The 21,285-nt window shown below is 35.3% G+C and overlaps 1 protein-coding gene across 1 annotated transcript; it reads right to left on the reverse strand.

Moving 5' to 3' along the window:
* Positions 1-361: 361 nt before the first annotated feature.
* LOC123553750 (UV radiation resistance-associated protein-like) lies at positions 362-21,061 on the reverse strand. The gene is made up of 11 exons (XM_053548831.1): positions 20,779-21,061; positions 20,261-20,338; positions 18,644-18,729; positions 18,072-18,177; positions 17,272-17,398; positions 16,074-16,249; positions 15,598-15,658; positions 14,635-14,800; positions 11,774-11,852; positions 8,487-8,578; positions 362-5,524 (listed from the first exon to the last, which is right to left on the reverse strand). The coding sequence occupies exons 1-11, from the start codon at positions 20,794-20,796 to the stop codon at positions 4,801-4,803; spliced, it is 1,713 nt and encodes a 570-aa protein (XP_053404806.1). The 5' UTR covers positions 20,797-21,061; the 3' UTR covers positions 362-4,800.
* Between the last annotated feature and the right edge of the window lie 224 nt (positions 21,062-21,285).

Below are 21,285 nucleotides of genomic sequence, written 5' to 3' on the forward strand. Positions count from 1 at the left end.
GTGGTGGTCTTTGGCATAGGTATGACAGTTTGTGAAAGGTGAATACAGCAGTTCAAAATAATTTATGATGATATAGGCATAGTACTCACTCTAATACTGCAGTAAAATCAGAAACTTTGCTAGGCATTTATTTCATAATATTTGCTATCTGTCTGTATTCATGAATATATCCATGTAATATATTCTCTTGAAATTGCTAGATTTTGTTATGAATAGTCCAAAATGTTTCATGAGATTCCAGTTTGAAAAATAAACTTTTCATCTCGCAAAAATGTCTGATTTTACAGGGGAGATATCTGGCAGAAAAATCATTCAAAATATCAAAAATTTATATTTAATACAGGTAAGACATACAACCATACATTTCATTAATTTTATTGTCCTATGATAACTCTTTTTTCAAATTCTGGGAGGGAGAATGACAACAGTTTTCATTTAACCTTTGTGACCACAACAGACCAAGATCAGCCTGCATATCTGTGCAGGCTGATCATGGTCTGCACTGTTTGCTATTCAATCAGTAAATTTTCATTGAACACCCCTTCGAATAATAAAGGTATTGTCCAAATGAAAAGATGGACAAGTTCATCATAGAAATTTAGCAAGGTAAGGGTTAATTGCAAATACAACAAGGGAGACATGTGAAGAGGTAGATAGAGATGAGAAGCATTCACTGAAATATTTCAGTCACTATTATAAACGTTTGAGGGCTCTGATAGCTCTATCCCTCACTTGCCGTACTTCTGCAAACTTGACCTTGCTTTTACAAAGACAACCATTCTGACAAAAGTTCACAAAATCAGGTAGAAAATCTGACTCAGTAGTGTTAACTAACAAGGTTCATTTGGCAAGGCGACATATTTTTTTTCACCTCAGATATATGTTTTAAACTTGACCTTACCTCAATAAAGACAAACATTTTGACAAAATTTAATAAAGGTAGGGTAGAAATTATGTTAACAAATGTTTCTATTATTTGAAACTGTGACCTAGTTTTTGTGTGTAATGTTTCAAAATTGAACTAGATTTCATAAAGACATTTTAACCATGTTTCATAATGACCAGGTTGAAGACACAGCCTCCTTGTTTGTTTTGGGTTATGCACTATTTTTTAACAGTATTTCGGTTGTCAGATGACCCAACCAGTGTTCTTAGATTCTGTATCAATACTAACCTGTTCTATGCAAGTAACTGCCAACTTCTCCTTGCTAAACAAGTTTTTTCTTTTTAAGATTTGACCAAGTGACACTAGCCGTAGACCAAAAATGATCCAGTTCTTCAAACTCTTTCAAGATTTTCTAGAGATATACATTCTGACCAAGTTTCATTAAGACTTGGTAATAATTTTGACATCCAAAATGTAAGTAGTGCAGACAACAAATGGGTATCAGAATAGCTCACCTTGAGCACATTGTGCTCAGGTTGCTTAACTCAAAAAACATAAAGGTGCAGTGATACCCCTCTCCCCTCTTTTCAGTTCATCAACTTATTTATTGGATTAGACTCTGAAGCATATTTTTGTTGCACAATAAGAAACAAGAGGACCATGATGGTTCTGAATCGCTCACCTCTTCCCACATGACCCAGTTTTGAGTATGACATCGTTTTTTCTATTATTTGACATAGTGACCTAGTTTTTGAGCTCATGTGACCCAGTTTTGAACTTGACCTAGATATTATCAAGATAAAAATTCTGACCAATTTTCATGAAGATCCATTGAAAAAAATGGTCTCTAGAGAGGTCACAAGGTTTTTCTATTATTTGACCTGTTGACCTAGTTTTCAAAGGTACGTGACCCTGTTTTGAACTTTAACTAGATATCATCAAGGTGAATATTCTCACTAATTTTCATGAAGATCTCATGAAAAATATGGCCTCTAGAGAGGTCACAAGGTTTTTCTATTTTTATACCTACTGGCCTAGTTTTTGACCATACGTGACCCAGTTTCGAAACTGACCTAGATATCATCAAGGTGAACATTCAGATCAATTTTCATGAACATCCATTGAAAAATATGGCCTCAAGAGAGGTCAAAATTTTTTAATAATTTTAGACCTACTGACCTAGTTTTTGACCGCAGTTGACCCAGTTTCAAATCTGATCTAGATATCACCAAGATGAACATTCAGACCAACTTTCATACAGATCCCATGAAAAGTATGGCCTCTAGAGAGGTCACAATGTTTTTTTTATTATTTGACCTACTGACCTAGTTTTTTATGGCACGTGACCCAGTTTCAAACTTGACCTAGATATCATTAAGGTGAACATTCTGACCAATTTCTATGGAGATCCGTTCAAAAGTATGGCCTCTAGAGAGGTCACAAGGTTTTTCTATTTTTAGACCTACTGACCTAGTTTTTGACCAAGATGAACATTCAGACCAATTTTCTTACAGATCCCATGAAAAATATGGCCTTTAGAGAGGTCACAAGGTTTTTCTATTATTTGACCTTCTGACCTAGTTTTTGAAGGCACGTGACCCACTTTCGAACTTGACCTAGATATCATCAAGGTGAACATTCAGACCAACTTTCATACAGATCCCATGAAAAATATGGCCTCTAGAGAGGTCACAAGGTTTTTCTATTATTTGACCTACTGACCTAGTTTTTGATGGCATGTGACCCACTTTCGAACCTGACCTAGATATCATCAAGGTGAACATTCTGACCAATTTTCATGAAGATCTCATGTAATATATGGCCTCTAGAGAGGTCACAAGGTTTTTCTATTTTTAGACCTACTGACATAGTTTTTGACCGCACGTGACCCAGTTTCGAACTTGGCCTAGATATCCACAAGATGAACATTCAAACCAACTTTCATACAGATCCCATGAAAAATATGGCCTTTAGAGAGGTCACAAGGTTTTTCTATAATTTGACCTACTGACCTAGATTTTGAAGGCACGTGACCCAGTTTCGAACTTGACCTAGATATTATCAAGGTGAACGTTCTGACCAATTTTCATGAAGATCTTGTGAAATATACAGCCTCTAGAGAGGTCACAAGGTTTTTCTATTTTTAGACCTACTGACCTAGTTTTTGAAGGCACGTGACCCAGTTTCGAACTTGGCCTAGATATCATCAAGGTGAACATTCTGACCAATTTTCATGAAGATCTCATGAAATATATGGCCTCTAGAGAGGTCACAAGGTTTTTCTATTTTTAGACCTACTGACCTAGTTTTTGATGGCATGTGACCCAGTTTTGAACTTGACCTAGTAATCATCAAGATAAACATTCTGACCAACTTTCATAAAGATCTCATGAAAAATGTGACCTCTAGAGTGGTCACAAGCAAAAGTTTACGGACGGACGCACGGACGCGCGCACGGACGGACGACGGACACCGCACGATCACAAAAGCTCACCTTGTCACTTTGTGAGAGGTGAGCTAAAAATTAAAAGTTGATTTACAGTTTACAATTAGATCTTCCAATATTTTCTACTGAAATGCCTGTGATGATACTGTCCTATTGGCAGATATATATATATATATAGCTCCAAAAAGCTCCCTAAGATTGCAAAATACCTTAACAGTGAATGAATTACAATGTACAGCAGAATGACTAGAATGTGAATAACCAACGTGAGCATTGTAGTTTAAAAGTGACCGACATTGTGACTGAGCAACAGACTGGGAGATCTCTTCGATTCATAAGATAACTTTCTGTGTGATAAAATAATGGAAACCATTCTCTCAGTACTCTGAGATCATCACTTTATATCTTAGTACCGGTATACATACATTGGTAATCACTACTATCTCTATTGTTAGCCACTCTACTTACAGAGTATTACTGTAGATTCAGTGTTTTTATCACCTCAGTTTTATTTCCAGATTTAACAGCAGTTTTTTCCGTTGCTAAAAATTATCAACTTTATTTATTTACTTTTCAACATACTGCTAGATAATACTCATGCTTGTTACAACTTGTCAGGAAAAACAGCAAAAAATACAAGTACTGCAAATATTGCCAAATCTTCAGTTTAGCTATACATGTATATTGGAAAATCATATATTTTATAATTTAGTTGCACACAAAATGTTGTAGTTTTGGCTATCACGACTTATTTGTGGAGATTAAACTTCATGGATTTTAAGTTTTAAAGATACCCATACTAGTATAAGCTGCAGATAAAATTTTGTGGATTGACAGAGAGGTGAAATTTTTAAAAAATCTATCATGAATAACACCGATTAGTCATTTCACAGTATATAGAAGTGATTAGTAAATTAATGTGTACCACTAACTTTCACTTTCTACCTTCATAGCAATTACTACAGGGTCCATATTCATCATAACAAGTCACGTAAGTATAGACTTTATAATCTAAAATGCTTCATTTTCAGTTTACTTTACTCTTATTCAATAACAACAGCTTTTAATGAAATTTGACATAATAAAAGATAACTCACGTTGTTACAAAACATAACTAAGAGGCATTGTTTAAGATATCATAGCTACTTCAATGTATAAAGATTTAATATTAACCCTCATCATGCTGTACACAGTTTATTCTGCTTTTGCAACCAGTGTAGATCTTGATCAGCCTGCACATCCTTGCAGATCAAGATCTGCACTGTTCGCCATTCAGTCAGTATCTTTTTGGTAAGCACCCCTTTTAACAGACAATGGTTCTGTCCAAATTGAAATATGGACAAGTTCATAACAGTAATTTAGCACGGTTAGGGTTAAAGCTTACATTTTAGACTTAGGACTTTGATGAATCTGGACCCTGGTTAAATGGAAGGCCAAAGCACATTAATATGTTCTACAAAGCATCATTTTACGTTCTCTTATATAAGATTTCTGCAGAATGTCCATTAATATTTTCTGCATGTTCTTCAGTTGAAGCTGTGGTAGTTACTTCTGATGCTATAGCACTATTTGTTACACTGGTATTATCACAGACTGAATCACTAGGTGGCGCTTTACTACTCTCTAGAGTATCCTCCCCTGATGAGAGTTCTTCACATGACCCTAGACTGGTTTTAGAATCTGCACCTTGCATTGTGGAATGGTTTACTAACAACACATCATTTTCCCCACTTAAATTGTTTTCTGTACTTATATTGTTTTCTCCACTGCCGGGGGACGGAGAGAGACTAAAGTTTCTACTGAATGACATCATTCCATTGGTTTGTTCAGTAAATGAACCACAACTTGAATTATTTGCTGAATCATTGTTAAAGGTAGTCATTTTAAGTTTGAAAAAATTGTCATCAGATGCTTGAAACATTTCTTCATTATCACTGGGACTGTGTCCTGTTCTTTTAGTATTATCATCTGTCAAATGAACTGGACTGTTTTCTTTATTTGCAGACTTTGAGTCCATTTCGTCTCTTTGCTTGTCTGTTAAAAGTGCTCTCTCTAAATCAACTTCCTCAGGATGTTTAGTACTGTTTTTACCTCCTGAAGCTAGAGAGCTTACTGTTTCTGTTTTTCCATTAGAGGGTATACTCAAGTTGTCTTTGAACTCGAGTTTAGTCTTTCCCATCTCATGGCTGTCACTAAAAGAAAGTAATTTGTACATAAATTAAGATAATACACAACACCTGAGGATATTTTAAGTACATAAAAGTAGAATTCACTATGGTAGCATCTGGTTCCATTCATTTTATTAACAGGACATTGGAGTTTTAAGCAAAACTGTATGCAATTTATGGTCTGAAAGTAAACATATTCTAACACTGAAAAGCTTGAAACATCTGAGCCCACTTTGCATCACAAATACATAATACATAATAAAAGGAAACAAGAAGATGCTATTGTAGAAAAGCGCATGTCTCCCCAATGCATAGTCATATAGGCAAGAAGTCAATAGGGGACAGGAGCGAAAGTCAAAGAGACACTGATGGTTTGCTGCAATAGGAATCATCTACTTGGCATGTCCAATCATCCCATTATGTTTCAACATTCTGGGCCTGGTTGTTCTCAAGCTATTGATTAGAAGAGTGTTCTATGTTCAGCCATCTGTGACCCTGACCTTTGATGGAGTGACCCCAAAAACAATAAGGGTCATCTACTCTGTAAGTCCTATCACCCTATGAAATTTTAGGTTCTAGGTCAAATGGTTCTCAAGTTATTGGATTTCCATTTTCTATCGCTGCTACTTAATAGAGTGACCCCACAATCAACAAAGGTCATCTACTCTGCATGTCCAGTCATCCTATGAAGTTTAAACATTCTGGGCCAAGTGATTCTCAAGTTACTGGCAATAAATGGCTTTCCATGTTCAGGCCCCTGTGACCTTGATCTTTAACAAAGTGACCCTAAAATCGATACGGGTTATCTAATCTGCATGATCAATCATCCTAATAGGAAGTTTCAACATTCTGGGTCCAGTGGCTCTCAAGTTACTGACCGGAAATGGTTTTCCATGTTCAGGCCTCTGTGACCTTGACCTTTAATAGTGTGGCCCCAAGATCAACAGGAGTCATCTACTCTGCATGTCCAATCATCCTATAAAGTTTCAACACACTGGGTCATGGTTCTCAAGTTATTGATCGAAAATGGTTTTCCATGTTCAGGCCCCTGTGACATTGACCTTTACCAGAGTGACCCCAAAATCAATAGGGTTCATCTACTCTGCATGATCAATCATATTATGAAGTTTCAATACTCTGGGTCAAGTTGTCCTCAAGTTACTGTCAGAAATGGTTTTCAATGTTCAGGCTTTGGTGCTTTGGTGGAGTGACTGGTTGTCTACTCCATAAGCCCTGCCACCCTATGAAGTTTCAAGGTTCTAGGTCAAATGGTTCTCCAGTCATTGATCAGAAATGAATTTTGACAGACGAATGGATGGAACAACGGACAGGGCAAAAACAATATGTCTCCCACAGTGGGGAGGAGACATAATTCATCATATTTTACAACTCTTTTCAAAGAAATGAAGCCCAAAGATGCTTAATTGAATCAAATCCTTATAAAAAATTCATTTTATTCCTGTTCATTACTGCAGAATTAATAAATGAAAGAAAGACAGTCAAGGTGATAACACTATAGGCCATTTGAAACAGAACCTCTAAATGTTTTGTTAAATTCCAGACAGTTGCAAATTCATTAATATGGAAAAACCATGAAACACCTGAAATTGCAGTTATTTAAACTTGCATTTGGTCATAAGCAAAGCGTTACAGATGTCTTACCTCCAATAATAATTCTTTTGTACAGGAACTGGAGAAATTAAAAACTTTTTTTTATGAAAAGAAATTATCCCATGTCAATAATTGATGAGTGTTTTGATAAAATAAAGTCAATGTCAATGGATGATGCATTAGTTAGCAGTAAAACAGATGAAAGTTCTAATAACTTAATTCCTTTTGTATGTACTTACAATCCAAGTCTACCTAACATTGGAGAGGTTCTGAACAAGTACTGAATCCATACAACTTTTTTAACAGAGAGAGTGTTCAGGACCTTTCTAAGTTCAGGCCTATTGTTGCGTACAAGAGACCTGCTAGTTTAAATGATATTTTGGTTCATTCAGCTATAACAAGACCAAGTATTTATGGTCAAGTTTCTAAATGTAACAGTGCTTGCTGCTCACATTGTTCGACTATGTATGAATCTACAATTTTTACATCTTCTGCAACTTTGAAAACCTACAGAATTAGAGTCTTTCATGTAGTTCAAAAAATGTAACTTATGCTAGTACATGTAAAAGGTGTAATTTTTAGAACATTTTAATTCTAACCTTCACACAATTGACGACTATTTATTCATGCCCATAGAATACATAAATGGTAATTGGAAACATCTACTTAAGAAAACTTACTGGATACAGTTTATCCAAATGGATTATTTGTACTTATAATCAATTAAGGATTTTTCAATCTATTTTTTTTTTACACTTATTTTTCTCTATAATCAGTTATATCTATAATACTTTTGAAATATAAAATACAGTAATAGGCATTATAAATGTTATTTTTCCAGACTTTAATATCCTGTTTGCTATCTGCATTTTCTCTGGAACTAATGCATCTTCATAGATCCTTTACATTGTGCATTTTCTGTATTATATGTATAATGTATTGAATGTTAAATTATGCCATGCTGTTGCATACTTTTTGACAACATTGTTACGACGTTGTGCTCTGCATCAAGTCATCAACGTTATTCATTGTAAACATTATACCCCTGAATTAAATAACAGTTTGAAGTTGTTCTTTCATTTTCATTTATATTTGGTGATAAGAAAATACTAATTCTAATGTTTTGTGCATAAATGCAAGTATTCCTCACAGATTTTGTAGAGAATGCTGCTACAATGTCTCTTTGGTCTGTGTGTTTCCTTTTTACGCTCGTAAGTATAATTCTGCTTTTCTACACTTAATTCATTTATGTACAACAGCCAAATAACCATAGAAACATTCCTGGATGACTTACCAGTCCAATTTTAAATTCAGCACTATGTAAACAATAAGAGCAAGATCAAAAATAAATAAAACAAATTGCTTTGCTACTTACAACTTAATGCCCAATCTTGACTCTAGGAGAGTTTTAATGTTTGGTAGTGTGAGTCTTAAATCGGTGGTCCCAAGCCCGCAGTAAAATCTCAACTGAAATGATACAGGCAAGGTAAAACTATTTTCACTTCTAAAAACTTGGAAAAAATTGACAACATTATTTAAATAAGCATACAAAATGACATCACACTTGTAAATGTTTTGACAACTTTGCATAGGAAGTGGTTATCTGTACTGACATAAAAAGAAATTGAAAGAAAGTTCTAAGAGGCCTGGAATTCGTAAGGTACAAATATAGTTGTAATATCATGAAGTATGTAAGAACTGTCAGAGAAAACAGCATGCTCCAATACTATGATTTGTTTGTTTGTTTGTTTTGGGTTTAACGCCGTTTTTCAACATTATTTCAGTCATATAACGGCGGGCAGTTAACCTAACTAGACTGAGTGTTCCTGGATTCTATACTAGTACATTCCTGTTCTCCGCAAGTAACTGCCAACTTCTCAACATGAATTATTAGAAGTGGAGGATGAATGATTTCAGACACAATGTCTTTTATCAAATCGTCACGGAGAACATTCACCCTGCCCGGGGATCCAACTAGCAAAACCGCGATCCGTAGACCAATGCTCTCCCTACGGAGCTAAGCAGGTGGGCTCCAATACTATGATGTTTGACAGTAAACCAGAGCATATCTGAGGAAACTTAAGCTATCACTACAGTGACTTATGTCACCGATGTGGAGTAGGATGTTAGACAAAAGTCTAAGTCAAATCTGTTTACTAATAACAGAGATAGAGAGGAAGTGCCATTGAAAGGCGCCAATGTAGTCAAACAAGCGCACAACCAGGTAGAGCAAAATACACCTAAAGCTGTATGCATATCAACTTTGCCAAGGTCGAAACATTCCAAAAGGAAAACTACCTAAAACAGACTGACGGATGACCAGCACCTTCACATAATTTTCCCACATGATCACTTTGTATTACACTGACCATGACCTTTGATGAAACAAGAGGGTCATGATGACCCTTAATCGCTCACCTGAGTAATATGAGCCACATGTTTAAAATAGCAAATTGATGTTAGAATATTAGAAAGTAGGTCAGTAGGTCATATTTATGGTCACTGAAAGTCAGTTTTAAGATCGGAGTGCAAAACTGTACATGTCATTCAAATTTCAAGGCTGTATCTAAAAAAAAACAAGAAAGTAGGTCAGTAGGTCAAGGTCACAGTCAAGTGACATATTACTTGGGGTCATCAGGTAATTATAATGAAACAGTCTTGGAAATAGGATCAGATGATTTTTAAAGTATTTTTCCTATATAACTAACATAATAACCAAGTGACCCCAGGGTGGGGCCTCTTTTAACCCCAGAGACATAATTTGAACAATTTTGGTAAAGGACTACTAGACAATGCATCATACCAAATATCAAAAGCCTAGGTTGTATGGTTTCAGACAAGAAGATTTTTAAAGCTTTTTCCTATATAAGTCTTTATAAAACATGGGACACCCAGGGCAGGGTCTCTTTTCACACAAGGGGTACAATTTGAACAATTTTGGTTGAGGACCATAAGACAATGCTATAAACCAAATGAGCCGCGCCATGAGAAAACCAACATAGTGGGTTTGCGACCAGCATAGATCCAGACCAGCCTGCGCATCCGCGCAGTCTGGTCAGGATCCATGCTGTTCGCTTTTAAAGCCTATTGGAATTGGAGAAACTGCTAGCGAACAGCATGGACCCTGACCAGACTGCGCGGATGCGCAGTCTGGTCTGGATCCATGCTGGTCGCAAACCCACTTTGTTGGTTTTCTCATGGCGCGGCTCAAATATCAAAGATCTAAGTGTTGTGGTTTCAGACAAGAAGATTTTAAAACTTTTTTTCCCTATATATGTCTATGTAAAACTTGGGATCCCCGGGGCGGGGCCATATTTGACCCCTGGGAAATAATTAGAACAATCTTGGTAGAGGACCACTAGATGATGCTACATAACAAATATCAAAGCCCTAGGCCATGTTGTTTTGTACAAGAAGGTTTTCAAAATTTTCCCTATATAAGTCTATATAAACCATGTGACCCCTGGGGCGGGGCCATATTTGACCCTAGGGGGATAATTTGAACAATTTTGGTAGAGGACTACTAGATGATGCTACACACCAGATGTGGTTTTGGACAAGAAGATTTTTAAAGCTTTTCCTTTTGGTTGCCATGGCAACCAGAGTTCTGCATGGAATTCAATTCTTTGAACAATTTTGAAAGGGGACCACCCAAGGATCATTCCTGTGAAGTTTGGTGTAATTCTGCCCAGTGGTTTTCAAGAAGAAGATTTTTTTTAGAAATTGTTGACGGACGACGCACTACGCACGACGGACATCAAGAGGTCACAACAGCTCACCTTGTCACTTCGTGACAGGTGAGCTAAAAAAAAACACAACTAAAAATCAAGATAAGGCAATGGCGAATATTCTTTTTTAACAAACAATCACTATAATCTTAACATTATACAGAGGCAAAAAACAGTTGTTTTTTTACTTATAGTCACTTTGACCTTCACCTTTGACCATATTCCTCCAAATCAGTAAATGGTCATTCACTACCCATAAGCAATATGCCTGACAAATTAACAGGGCCATAGATCAAGGGGTTCTCAATATATTGAGCAGAAAAGTTTTTTTATTAACAGTGACTGTGTCCTGGATTTTAAAACCAATAGCTGTTATGCACTGCCTATTCAAAATGTGCTAACCCTGTTTAGACACTAAGTGAAAAATGTTTTTATGACAGCAATATGACCTTGATTTTTGACCCGCTGACCTCATAATCAATAAGAGTCATGTAATGTCCATGTACAAAACAGTTTTGAGGATCATAAATGAAAGTATTCTGAAGTTTTTAAGCAGAAACAGTTTTTGCACTAATAGCCACCGTAAGATATTGCATGGGAACGCAACTACTAGCAGACATACAGAGATGATCATAGTACATACAGACGACTTAAGCTATAACATAATACACCCCTTCGGGACTGAACTTAAAATATTCAGACATGAAAGTTCTTACAATGTGCGCATATCCACTGCTTATAGATGAAGTAAACAAAGTTTCATTTTAATTGGATGGAAACTGTGGGAGGAGTTGGGTACAAATAGAAGTGTGACTGACATATAGTCAGTTCAAACACTATATGCCTCCAAGATTTCCAACACCCGGTGGCATAAAATTGCAAGCCAAGACAAGCAAACAGTGTAATGTTTGTTAAAACTTATCAAGTAGCTTACCTGGCTTATGTTTTTATTTAACAAGAACACGCCATAATTGAACTGGAATTTTTCTTTGCCTTTGGCATACAATGGGAATCTGTGAACAAAGAAAATTTAGAAGTTACCTGCGTTAACAACATCTGTCCAACGACAGTATGCTTAACTATTTGTAACTTGTTAATATAATACTATATTTCTGTACAAAAGCTTTACCAAAACTGTTTCAGTTGAAAATGACACGAGTTTAAAAACTGTCTGTCAGATATCCAGGATCTGGTTCAGAGTGGTTATTTCATGATGCTGAAGACACATGGAGAGTTAGAAACCATTCAGTACAACAGTTCATGCAAATTTCAACCGAAGTTTTCTAAGTGAAAAAGGGGCATAATTTTGCCAAAATGTAAGCCGAGTTATGATACCTTCCATATGTTGTCATCTTATAATTCCAAAGATTTGTATAGAGATTGAAACATTTGGTCAAGCAGTTTTCGAGAAACAGTCTAATGAGTAATATTCTTCATGTTAAAAAGCAATATAATCTTGAAAAAAAAGAAAACAAGAGCTGTCTCCGTAGGATGACACATGCCCCCGATGGCACTTTGAATGAATACTTATGGCCAATGTTAGAGTTTAAGACCTTTGATCTACGGAGCTGGGTCTTGCGCGCGACACATCGTCTTACTGTGTCACACATTCATGCGTAGTTATTTTAAAATCCATGCATGAATGACAAAGATATGGACCGGACATGCCCATCAATGCACTATCATGAAAAATGATCTTTAACATCTAAGTGTGACCTTGACCTTTGAGCTACGGACCTGGGTCTTGCGCACTGCACGTCATCTTACTGTGGTACACATTCATGCCAAGTTATTTGAAAATCCATCCATCGATGACAAAGATATGGACCGGACACGCCCATCAATGCACTATCCTTTAACGTCTAAGTGTGACCTTTACCTTTGAGCTACGGACCTGGGTCTTGTGCACTGCACGTCGTCTTACTGTGGTACACATTCATGCCAAGTTATTTGAAAATCCATCCATCGATGACAAAGAAATGGACTGGACACGCCCATCAATGCACTATCCTTTAACGTCTAAGTGTGACCTTGACCTTTGAGCTACGGACCTGGGTCTTGCGCACTGCACGTCGTCTTACTGTGGTACACATTCATGCCAAGTTATTTGAAAATCCATCCATCGATGACAAAGATAAGGACCGGACACGAAAATTGCGGACAGACCGACAGACAGACAGACGGTTCAAAAACTATATGCCTCCCTTCGGGGGCATAAAAAGCCAGAGTTATGAAACCAGCTATGTGAGATCATCTCAGGATGTGATGAAAGACTTGTGATGAAAATGACAGCATTAATTTCAGTAAATAAATGTGCTTTCTGAGGTGCTTACATGCTATACTTTCACAAAATGTTAGTGTTAAGGTAGTTCTGCACATCTGATAAACCGAAAGTGATGGCGTAACATAATTTATCTGGAAAACGTAGAATAAAGTCTGGATTTGGCTTACGGAAATTAAAATCATTTTTTGATTTAATCCAAACCTGTGAGTAAATTTATTACAATGGCACAGTTGCTATATTTCGAAAGTTAAAATATGAAATTAAAACATATGAGATGTTAAACAATTCAAAATAATGTCTTAAAATTAGTCTGAAATGTCTTGTCCACTTTAATCCTGGTCAAGTATCTCAAAAATAAGTAAGGACCTATACATTTTATTTCACCAAATTATAGGCCATGTGTTTATTTATAACTATGAGAAGTTTCATCAAAATCTACGTTGTAGAAAAATTTCTATTCGCGAAAATGTTATGAAAGTTGTGATTTTCCCATAGATTCCCATTATGAAATACTGCAGGAGGTTCAAATTTTTCAAATCAGTCAAGCATAAAATGAAGCACAAAACCCTATCTTTTTATTTGCTGAATTTTCTAGGTATATTCTGAATTTTTGAAAAATCAAAGTTTAATCAAAATCTACATCGTAGAACAAATTTTGATCCAAATGTGCAGAACAACCTTAACAAGGGGCATAACTTTGCCAAAATGTAAGCAGAAGTTGTGTAACTTTCCCTATGAGGTAACCTTAATTAAAGAGACATGTGATGTCTGGAAGTATATTTGGTTTCTTAGTTTCTGGGACACCTGGGTACAAACAAAATTTTAATCTAAAATTCTAAGCTAAAAATGGGTAAATTTGACAAATTTAAAGCTCAAATTTAGGTTACAAGTCCTGAGGGATCATCTGATGATGCAGAAGACAGTTGTGAAGTTGGAAAGTATTTGGCCCACTAGTTTCTGAGAAACCTTCTTGCATGCAAAACTTTTGTGATGAGGACCCCGGCACAAACAGCAACACAAACCTCAATACAAGGGTGAACATATGAAAAATACCATATCAAACTACCAGTGTGCGTATGCCATAATACTTTTACCAACACTACTACAAAATTTGACCGCAGTGATCTTGATCCTATGGGTAACCTGACCCTCATCAAATAATACTGGCCTGATACAGAGAACAATACTTATGTGAGGTTTGATAATTAAGAAGAAATAGCAAATTTTAGAAGCTTACCATAAAACCTTAATCAATACTATTACAATATCTGACCCTGGTGACCTTGACATTTGCAGTACCTGACCATGAATCATATAAATGTCTGTCCCCACTCAACAATCCTTGTAAGAGGCATGGTGATAACAGTTGCAGTAGTTATGAAGATATGGTGAAATCAAGAAGTTTGCCATAAAACTTTAACATGAAAGCAATGCAGATAACAGGGCGAGTAAAATAGCCCTATCTATAAATTTTCTTAAAAAATAAAGCTAAAAATACACTAAGTGCTTACGTTTTGTCTTTAGCTGTTAGTTTGGAATGTATATGGTCAGTTATAGAAGATCTAGATGAGTTATGGTGCATTGGATATCGTAATGGAAAATCTAAAATATGTGACATCATTTCAACCAGGTGACACGTGTATCCAAGGGCAACAGCAGTTCTCATGTCATCTTGACCTGCAACAGATTTTCAGCATCAAGCATCATATGAGTTCTTTCAAATGTAAACACCCTTTGCATCATTGAAAATAATATGATTTTAAAGATGATTAATTGAAACAAAAGCTGTCAGTTGACAGCGTGCTCGACTATTCTCAGTGCTTGATAGTATAATACTTTAACATTACAATAAGCATATTCTAGGTCAAAAAGGGACCATAATTCAGTCAAAATGCTTGATAGAGTTGTCTGCTCCTGTTTACAGACTGGGGTCATGACGGTAAACAAGTACGCAAAATAAGAAAGCAATATCTCAATGGACTTTGAAAATATTTGGGGTGGTACACAAACTTTAACATTACAATAAGCATATTCTAAGTCAAAAAGGGGCCATAATGCAGTCAAAATGCTTGATAGAGTTGTCTGCTCCTGTTTACAGACTGCGGTCATGATGGTAAACAAGTATGCAAAATATCAAAGCAATATCTCAATGGACTTTGAAAATATTTGGGGTGGTATGCAAACTTTACCTTTTGTGTGACGCTAACACTTAACGCTCACGCTAACGCCAATGCGAGTAGGATAGCTCCCCTATTCTTCGAATAATCAAGTTAAAAATGATAATCTTGAATATTTTGGGGTAGATCATTAGTATGAAACATAATATTGCTAGATGTCAGAATAACATTTGTTTATTATTTTCAATATATACTTCAAGGTAAACTATCTATTACTTTTTTTTACTTATTTCATTATGAAGAAGAATTGATTATTTGAATTTCTGACAAAGGAATAATGCAAAATAAATGTTTTACCATGAAATTGTTCAGAATTTGGCAAATACACAGAACATATACACAACCTTCCATCCTTTGTCTGAAAAAATAAATAAAAAATTCTGTACTAAATATTGCGACTCATGATACAGTGACAGGAGACCAGTCAAAATTCTTCAGCATTTGATTGGCTATTTCTGAGACCATAAGATATTATGACCAATACTGACCAATGGAGAGGCTGAACAGCTAGAATGGTCTCCAAACTAAATATCTGTTGATTAGAATAACAAATAAGAGAAATAAATCTTAATCTAATACCTTGTATTTTTTATCACAGGATCCAAATCTGCCTCTTTCCTGTCAAGTTTTTTTTTTACTATTCGATGCCATGTTAATAAAATCAAATGATGTGCACATTTTATATATATATTTGTAACTGAAACAAACACTAAATATATGGAAATAAGTCACCAACAGGTCATCATGATTTCATGTTATTTCAAATGACAAACCTCTGTAATTGGATATATGTAAGTTGTCAATTCACTGATCAGCTGTTTTCTACGTATCAAAAGCTGATAGTTTTCCTTGATATAATTTTCACGAATCTGAAAGTAAGTTTTCTTCTTTTCTTCATGGTTTTCTCGATTTTTCTCCAGTTCATGGAAAGATTTTTTCAGATCATGACCTTGTAAGAGAAAAACATCCATGCTTATTAATAGCAAAGACAACTGTAATTTTTGAATACAATCTTCAATTTAATTTTTGCCACCTGGCCCTTATAAGAGGGATCAAATACAACTATAATACTATATGGTGTTCTTTCTTTTTTAAATACATCAACAATCCTGTCAAAACATACCTTACAATGAAACACAGACATCAACTCTCACAAAAATATCTATCTGGTGCTTAGAATATACAGCAATAATGAAAGAAATACAAATGAAAGCAATCCAGATCTGATACATGTACAGTCCATGCTAGCAAATAGTTAAAATCACTTCAATTAAAAGCAAGAAATGAGAAATGTTTTTTATGTATATTTATATTTAAGCAATGTGAGGGCGTATCAGCTAGTATTTTAACATAACAAATGAGACTTTTACAGCAGTTGATAATGACCATATACCAAAAGTGCCATTTTGACAGCTGGATCCTTTGTCTATAAATAGGGGCTTCTATACTCCAGACCACCCCAAAACCTTTATGTGATGTACCCCTGTGATTCAAATGTGTTTCAAGACTTCAAGGCTGAAGTATGAATTAGAGTGCCTTAAAGAGGGTAACAGTGAGGTAAGATTTCTACACCAGATATTTGGTTACACTCTTCGTTTTAAAGGAATTATTTGAATTACAGTAAAATCAGATCTTTCTATGAGGTTAAAAGGTTCTGAACTTTTAAACAAGGTACTACAATATTTTTGATATAAAGATATCTTCTGAAACAGATCTATTGGTACAAATATTAGCTCTTTCCCAAGTATTTAATGAAATGAGAGGTATAAAAGATATTCCTTCAGGGAAAATCATACAGAGAAACCTGTCACCTGAAAAATGTGAAATTGCCAACAAATATGATAAATAATCAGTTAAAAGTCAATAGACAACTTCAGACGAGTTCGCTTTAATAGGTACCCCATATTCTCATTCCTCCGGTCCCCAAAAGGCAGGTCTAAAACCTAAGATGTTACATCAAATTATACTCACTCCTTTCATCTATAGCTTTCAGGCAGTTGTCATAGATATCTTTTTGTTGCTGCAATTTGTTCATCTGCCAGGCAAGCTCATTTTTTAACTGGCCTACTTTCAAGACAAGATCCTCCCTAGCAGCCAACTTTTAAAAAAAACAAACAAACATGCTTTTAGGTATTTTTAAACATCTAATCCAAATGTCTGAATGGAACAAATTACACTCCCAGTGAGTGCAATGTCAAGCATTTGCCATTTTGGTATTCACAAGCATTTATTTCTTTTTAGAATCAAGTAAGCATTCATATAAAACATACCGGTATAATATTAAATAATTAATATGACTGTTGCTATAATTATACTTCAGTATTACACAACAGTTCCTCAAGAATCTAATCATTTACTATTACTCCACAAACCTTACTTGACAAGGCACATGAATCCTCAACTCATTGTCTAACCTCTCAATGTGTAACTCTGCATGGCAAGACCAAAGGAGTTGGAACATTCCTTTCACAGCATAGTCTGGCAGACTTACAATAGGAAAATAAATGTACATGCAATGCCCCTGATCAGCTTTTTTCAATAGCTAAACTAACAGTCTCGAAGAAAAAGACCAAACTTTTTTCCTTCAAAAGGTACAGACTGATGATGATTGAAGTCATTTTTTTTCGATGCGATAAGCTCTGCCCAGCCAGAAAAGCTAAAAAGTCCAGAAAAATGCCAGACAAGTCAAGAAAGTCTACATTCCTTCCATGCTCCTATGAAGCAAATACTAGAATTTCCCACTGAGTTGACAAGAAGTATTACTCACATACCTTCTTGGACTTTTCTTGAGATGAGAGGAGTTTATCTTCTATTGAATTATGAACACGTTTCACAGACACTTGCATTTGGCTGATGGCACGCAGAACTGTGTGGATTCTGGAAACGTTAAACAAATTTATCGATGAAGTCATTACATACAATCATAATAGGATAAATTTCCCTTTATTTTATGGTAACATCTAGCTACAAAACAAACATATAAAATTTCTATTTAGTACACAAGTACCTATAAATAGCAAACAATAGCAAGAATGACCTTTGCCTTCTAGATCTGTACACAATGGCAAATATTTGTTCTGCAGTATTTGAAAATACATCAATGGAGAAATAAGATATAAATAGACCCAATTTTGTGAAGGACAGACTGTTGGATTAACATTCACCTTATCTAAGTACAACCATTAACATTCATGTACGACTGATTTTCATACATTTCTTGGCTCAAACTATTCATATCCCCTTGAAATATCCAGTTGGGTGAAGCCACAACTTTAATGGCCATAAAATCAGTGATTTCACAGTCACAGGTAAGAAAAAAGAAATACAAAAGCAATATGCTTACCTTGACAATGAATTTATGTTATAAGAACATCTAATCGTTGTTAAAGGATCTACCAGCCATGTGTCTATATCTGGAGGAATACTCGTCTAAAATTGGTGAAAAAAAATGTTCAGCCATTTCACCATTTATCAAAATGAACATATTTTTTTTTATCTTTTATCAGAAACTTGTATCATTCTTCGAAAGTGCAACAGAATAATGTTTACTATGGCCAGCTATGCATTTTTTTTGCAGCAGCATTTTTCTTGGGGCATTCCAAGAGTAATACAACAAGAGCACCGCCTTGCGGGTGCTGACGCTCATCTGATTTTTTTTGTATAATAGAAATATTGTCCTACCCATGATTTTCTAAGTCTAAAAAGGGCCATCATTCTTGCAAAAAGCAGGATAGAGTTATGTTTCTTGATGTACAGTGTCCACTTATGATGGTGAAAAACAGTTGCAAGTTTTAAAGCAATAGCTTTGAAAGTTTATGAGAAAAGTTGACTTAAACATAATATTCAACCAAGAAAATGATTTTTCTAAGTCCAAAAGGGGCAATAATTATTGCAAAAAGCAGGATGGAGTTATGTTGCTTGCTTTACAGGGTCAGCTTATGATGGTGAACAATAGTTGCAAGTTTTAAAGCAATAGCTTTGATGGTTTAAGAGAAAAGGTTGACCTAAACATAAAACTTAACCAAGAAATCTGATATTTTCTAAGTCCAAAAGGGGCCATCATTCTTGCAAAAAGCGGGATGGAGTTATGTTTCTTGCTGTACAGGGTCCACTTATGATGGTGAAAAACTGTTGCAAGTTTTAAAGAAATAGCTTTGATAGTTTAGGATAAAAGTTGACCTAAACATAAAATTTAACCAAGAAAACTGATTTTCTAAGTCCAAAAGGGGCAATAATTCTTGCAAAAAGCAAGATGGAGTTATGTTTCTTGATGTACAGGGTCTGCTTATGATGGTGAACAAGTATTCCAAGTTTCAAAGCAATAGCTTTGATAGTTTAGGAGAAAAACTGACCTAAACATAAAACTTAACCAAGAAATCTGATATTTTCTAAGTACAAAAGGGGCCATAAATCTTGCAAAATGCAAGATGGAGTTATGTTTCTTGCTATACAGGGTCAGCTTATGATGGTGAACAAGAATTCCAAGTTTCAAAGCAATAGCTTTGATAGTTTAGGAGAAAAGCTGACCTAAACATAAAACTTAACCAAGCAACGCCGACGCAGACGCCGACGCCGACAGCCGCTCAAGTGATGACAATAACTCATCATTTTTTTCAAAAAATCAGATGAGCTAAAAATGATAAACTGTTATCATTTAGATGGGGTTAAATACATTTTTCCAACAGTATTTCAATAATTTAAATAAATGTGGTATAATAATAATTATAACAATTTAATTTGTGTCAGTTTACTAATAATGTTTATACTAGAATTGAACTCTTCTCCAAAAGTAACTGAAACTGCCCCACATGACTCCATGGTGCTGTTTTCTGTGAAAATAATGTGAAGAACATATGTCATATCTGAGTATCAAACGGTCAATCACTTCATTCACTCTTGTATCTACTATAATTATCGTGGATGAATACATTAATGAATCACAGTTTAGGAAAGTGATTACCTCTGGAGCAACAAAATACTTGTCAAACATTCCTATCATCACCATATTTGGAATATTCTTGTATTTGTCTTGCTGCAGCTGAAATAAAAATAAAAATAAACCACACGGCATTGTTACCACTGGCATATGACACAAATACTATACGAGTACACAAATAATGATGTCAATGAAAAATTGAAATAAAGAAAACTATACATAAAATTATCAAAACAAAATGTAATTAAAAGATCTTTAACTCTGTACGTTATTGTCCAATTACTATTGCTTATATCATAGTTACATGATTGCTCACACTGTAGTCATATGGTCACACACTTACAGAGTGTTTGTATCTGGTCGAGTTCACACAGGCAGAAAAAAACAAGGTCCTGACCAATAATTAGACCCCAGACAGTCTGTTCTTCAGATGGACACATAACCACATTGCTATATCAAGGAGGTAGCTGCCAATTGCATGACTGTTTGAGGTGGCCTAACTACATACAAGCTACTGAGTATACAATACATGTAAGATTTACCTTGTCTGAGAAGAACATGAGGCCAGACAAGTTGATATGCCAGTCTATCAACACATGTGGAACAGCTTCTGTAGAACTTCCATCCTTCACCCATATACGTAGATAAACATCTATATGTTTCAATCAAGGAATATAACATTAACTAAATGCTTTCAAAATAAGATAGCTATGTACTGGTACATCATATGTCAATAGCAACAGGCAAACATATTTTCTGAAAATCATTTTACACACAAGCATTGGTTTGAGATAATATAAACTAAAGATACAATTCTGGTAAAAATTACCATTGCTGATTTATTTTGTTGGTTTAACACTGCAGACTGTAGAATAGTGATCAGTCAAGGTCACAAGTGGGCAAGCAAAAGGCTCAAGTTATTCAGTATTTCACCTGATCCAACATAACAAGAGCTGACACAGGAGACTGCGCGCTCAACTATTTCGATGCTAGGTAGTGAAATAAGGTACATCTGAGGAAGCTGTCACAGAAGTGTTTAATAGCTCCAA

The sequence above is a fragment of the Mercenaria mercenaria genome, chromosome 7 (genome assembly GCF_021730395.1).
Source record: "Mercenaria mercenaria strain notata chromosome 7, MADL_Memer_1, whole genome shotgun sequence".
NCBI classification, from domain to species: Eukaryota; Metazoa; Mollusca; class Bivalvia; order Venerida; family Veneridae; genus Mercenaria; species Mercenaria mercenaria.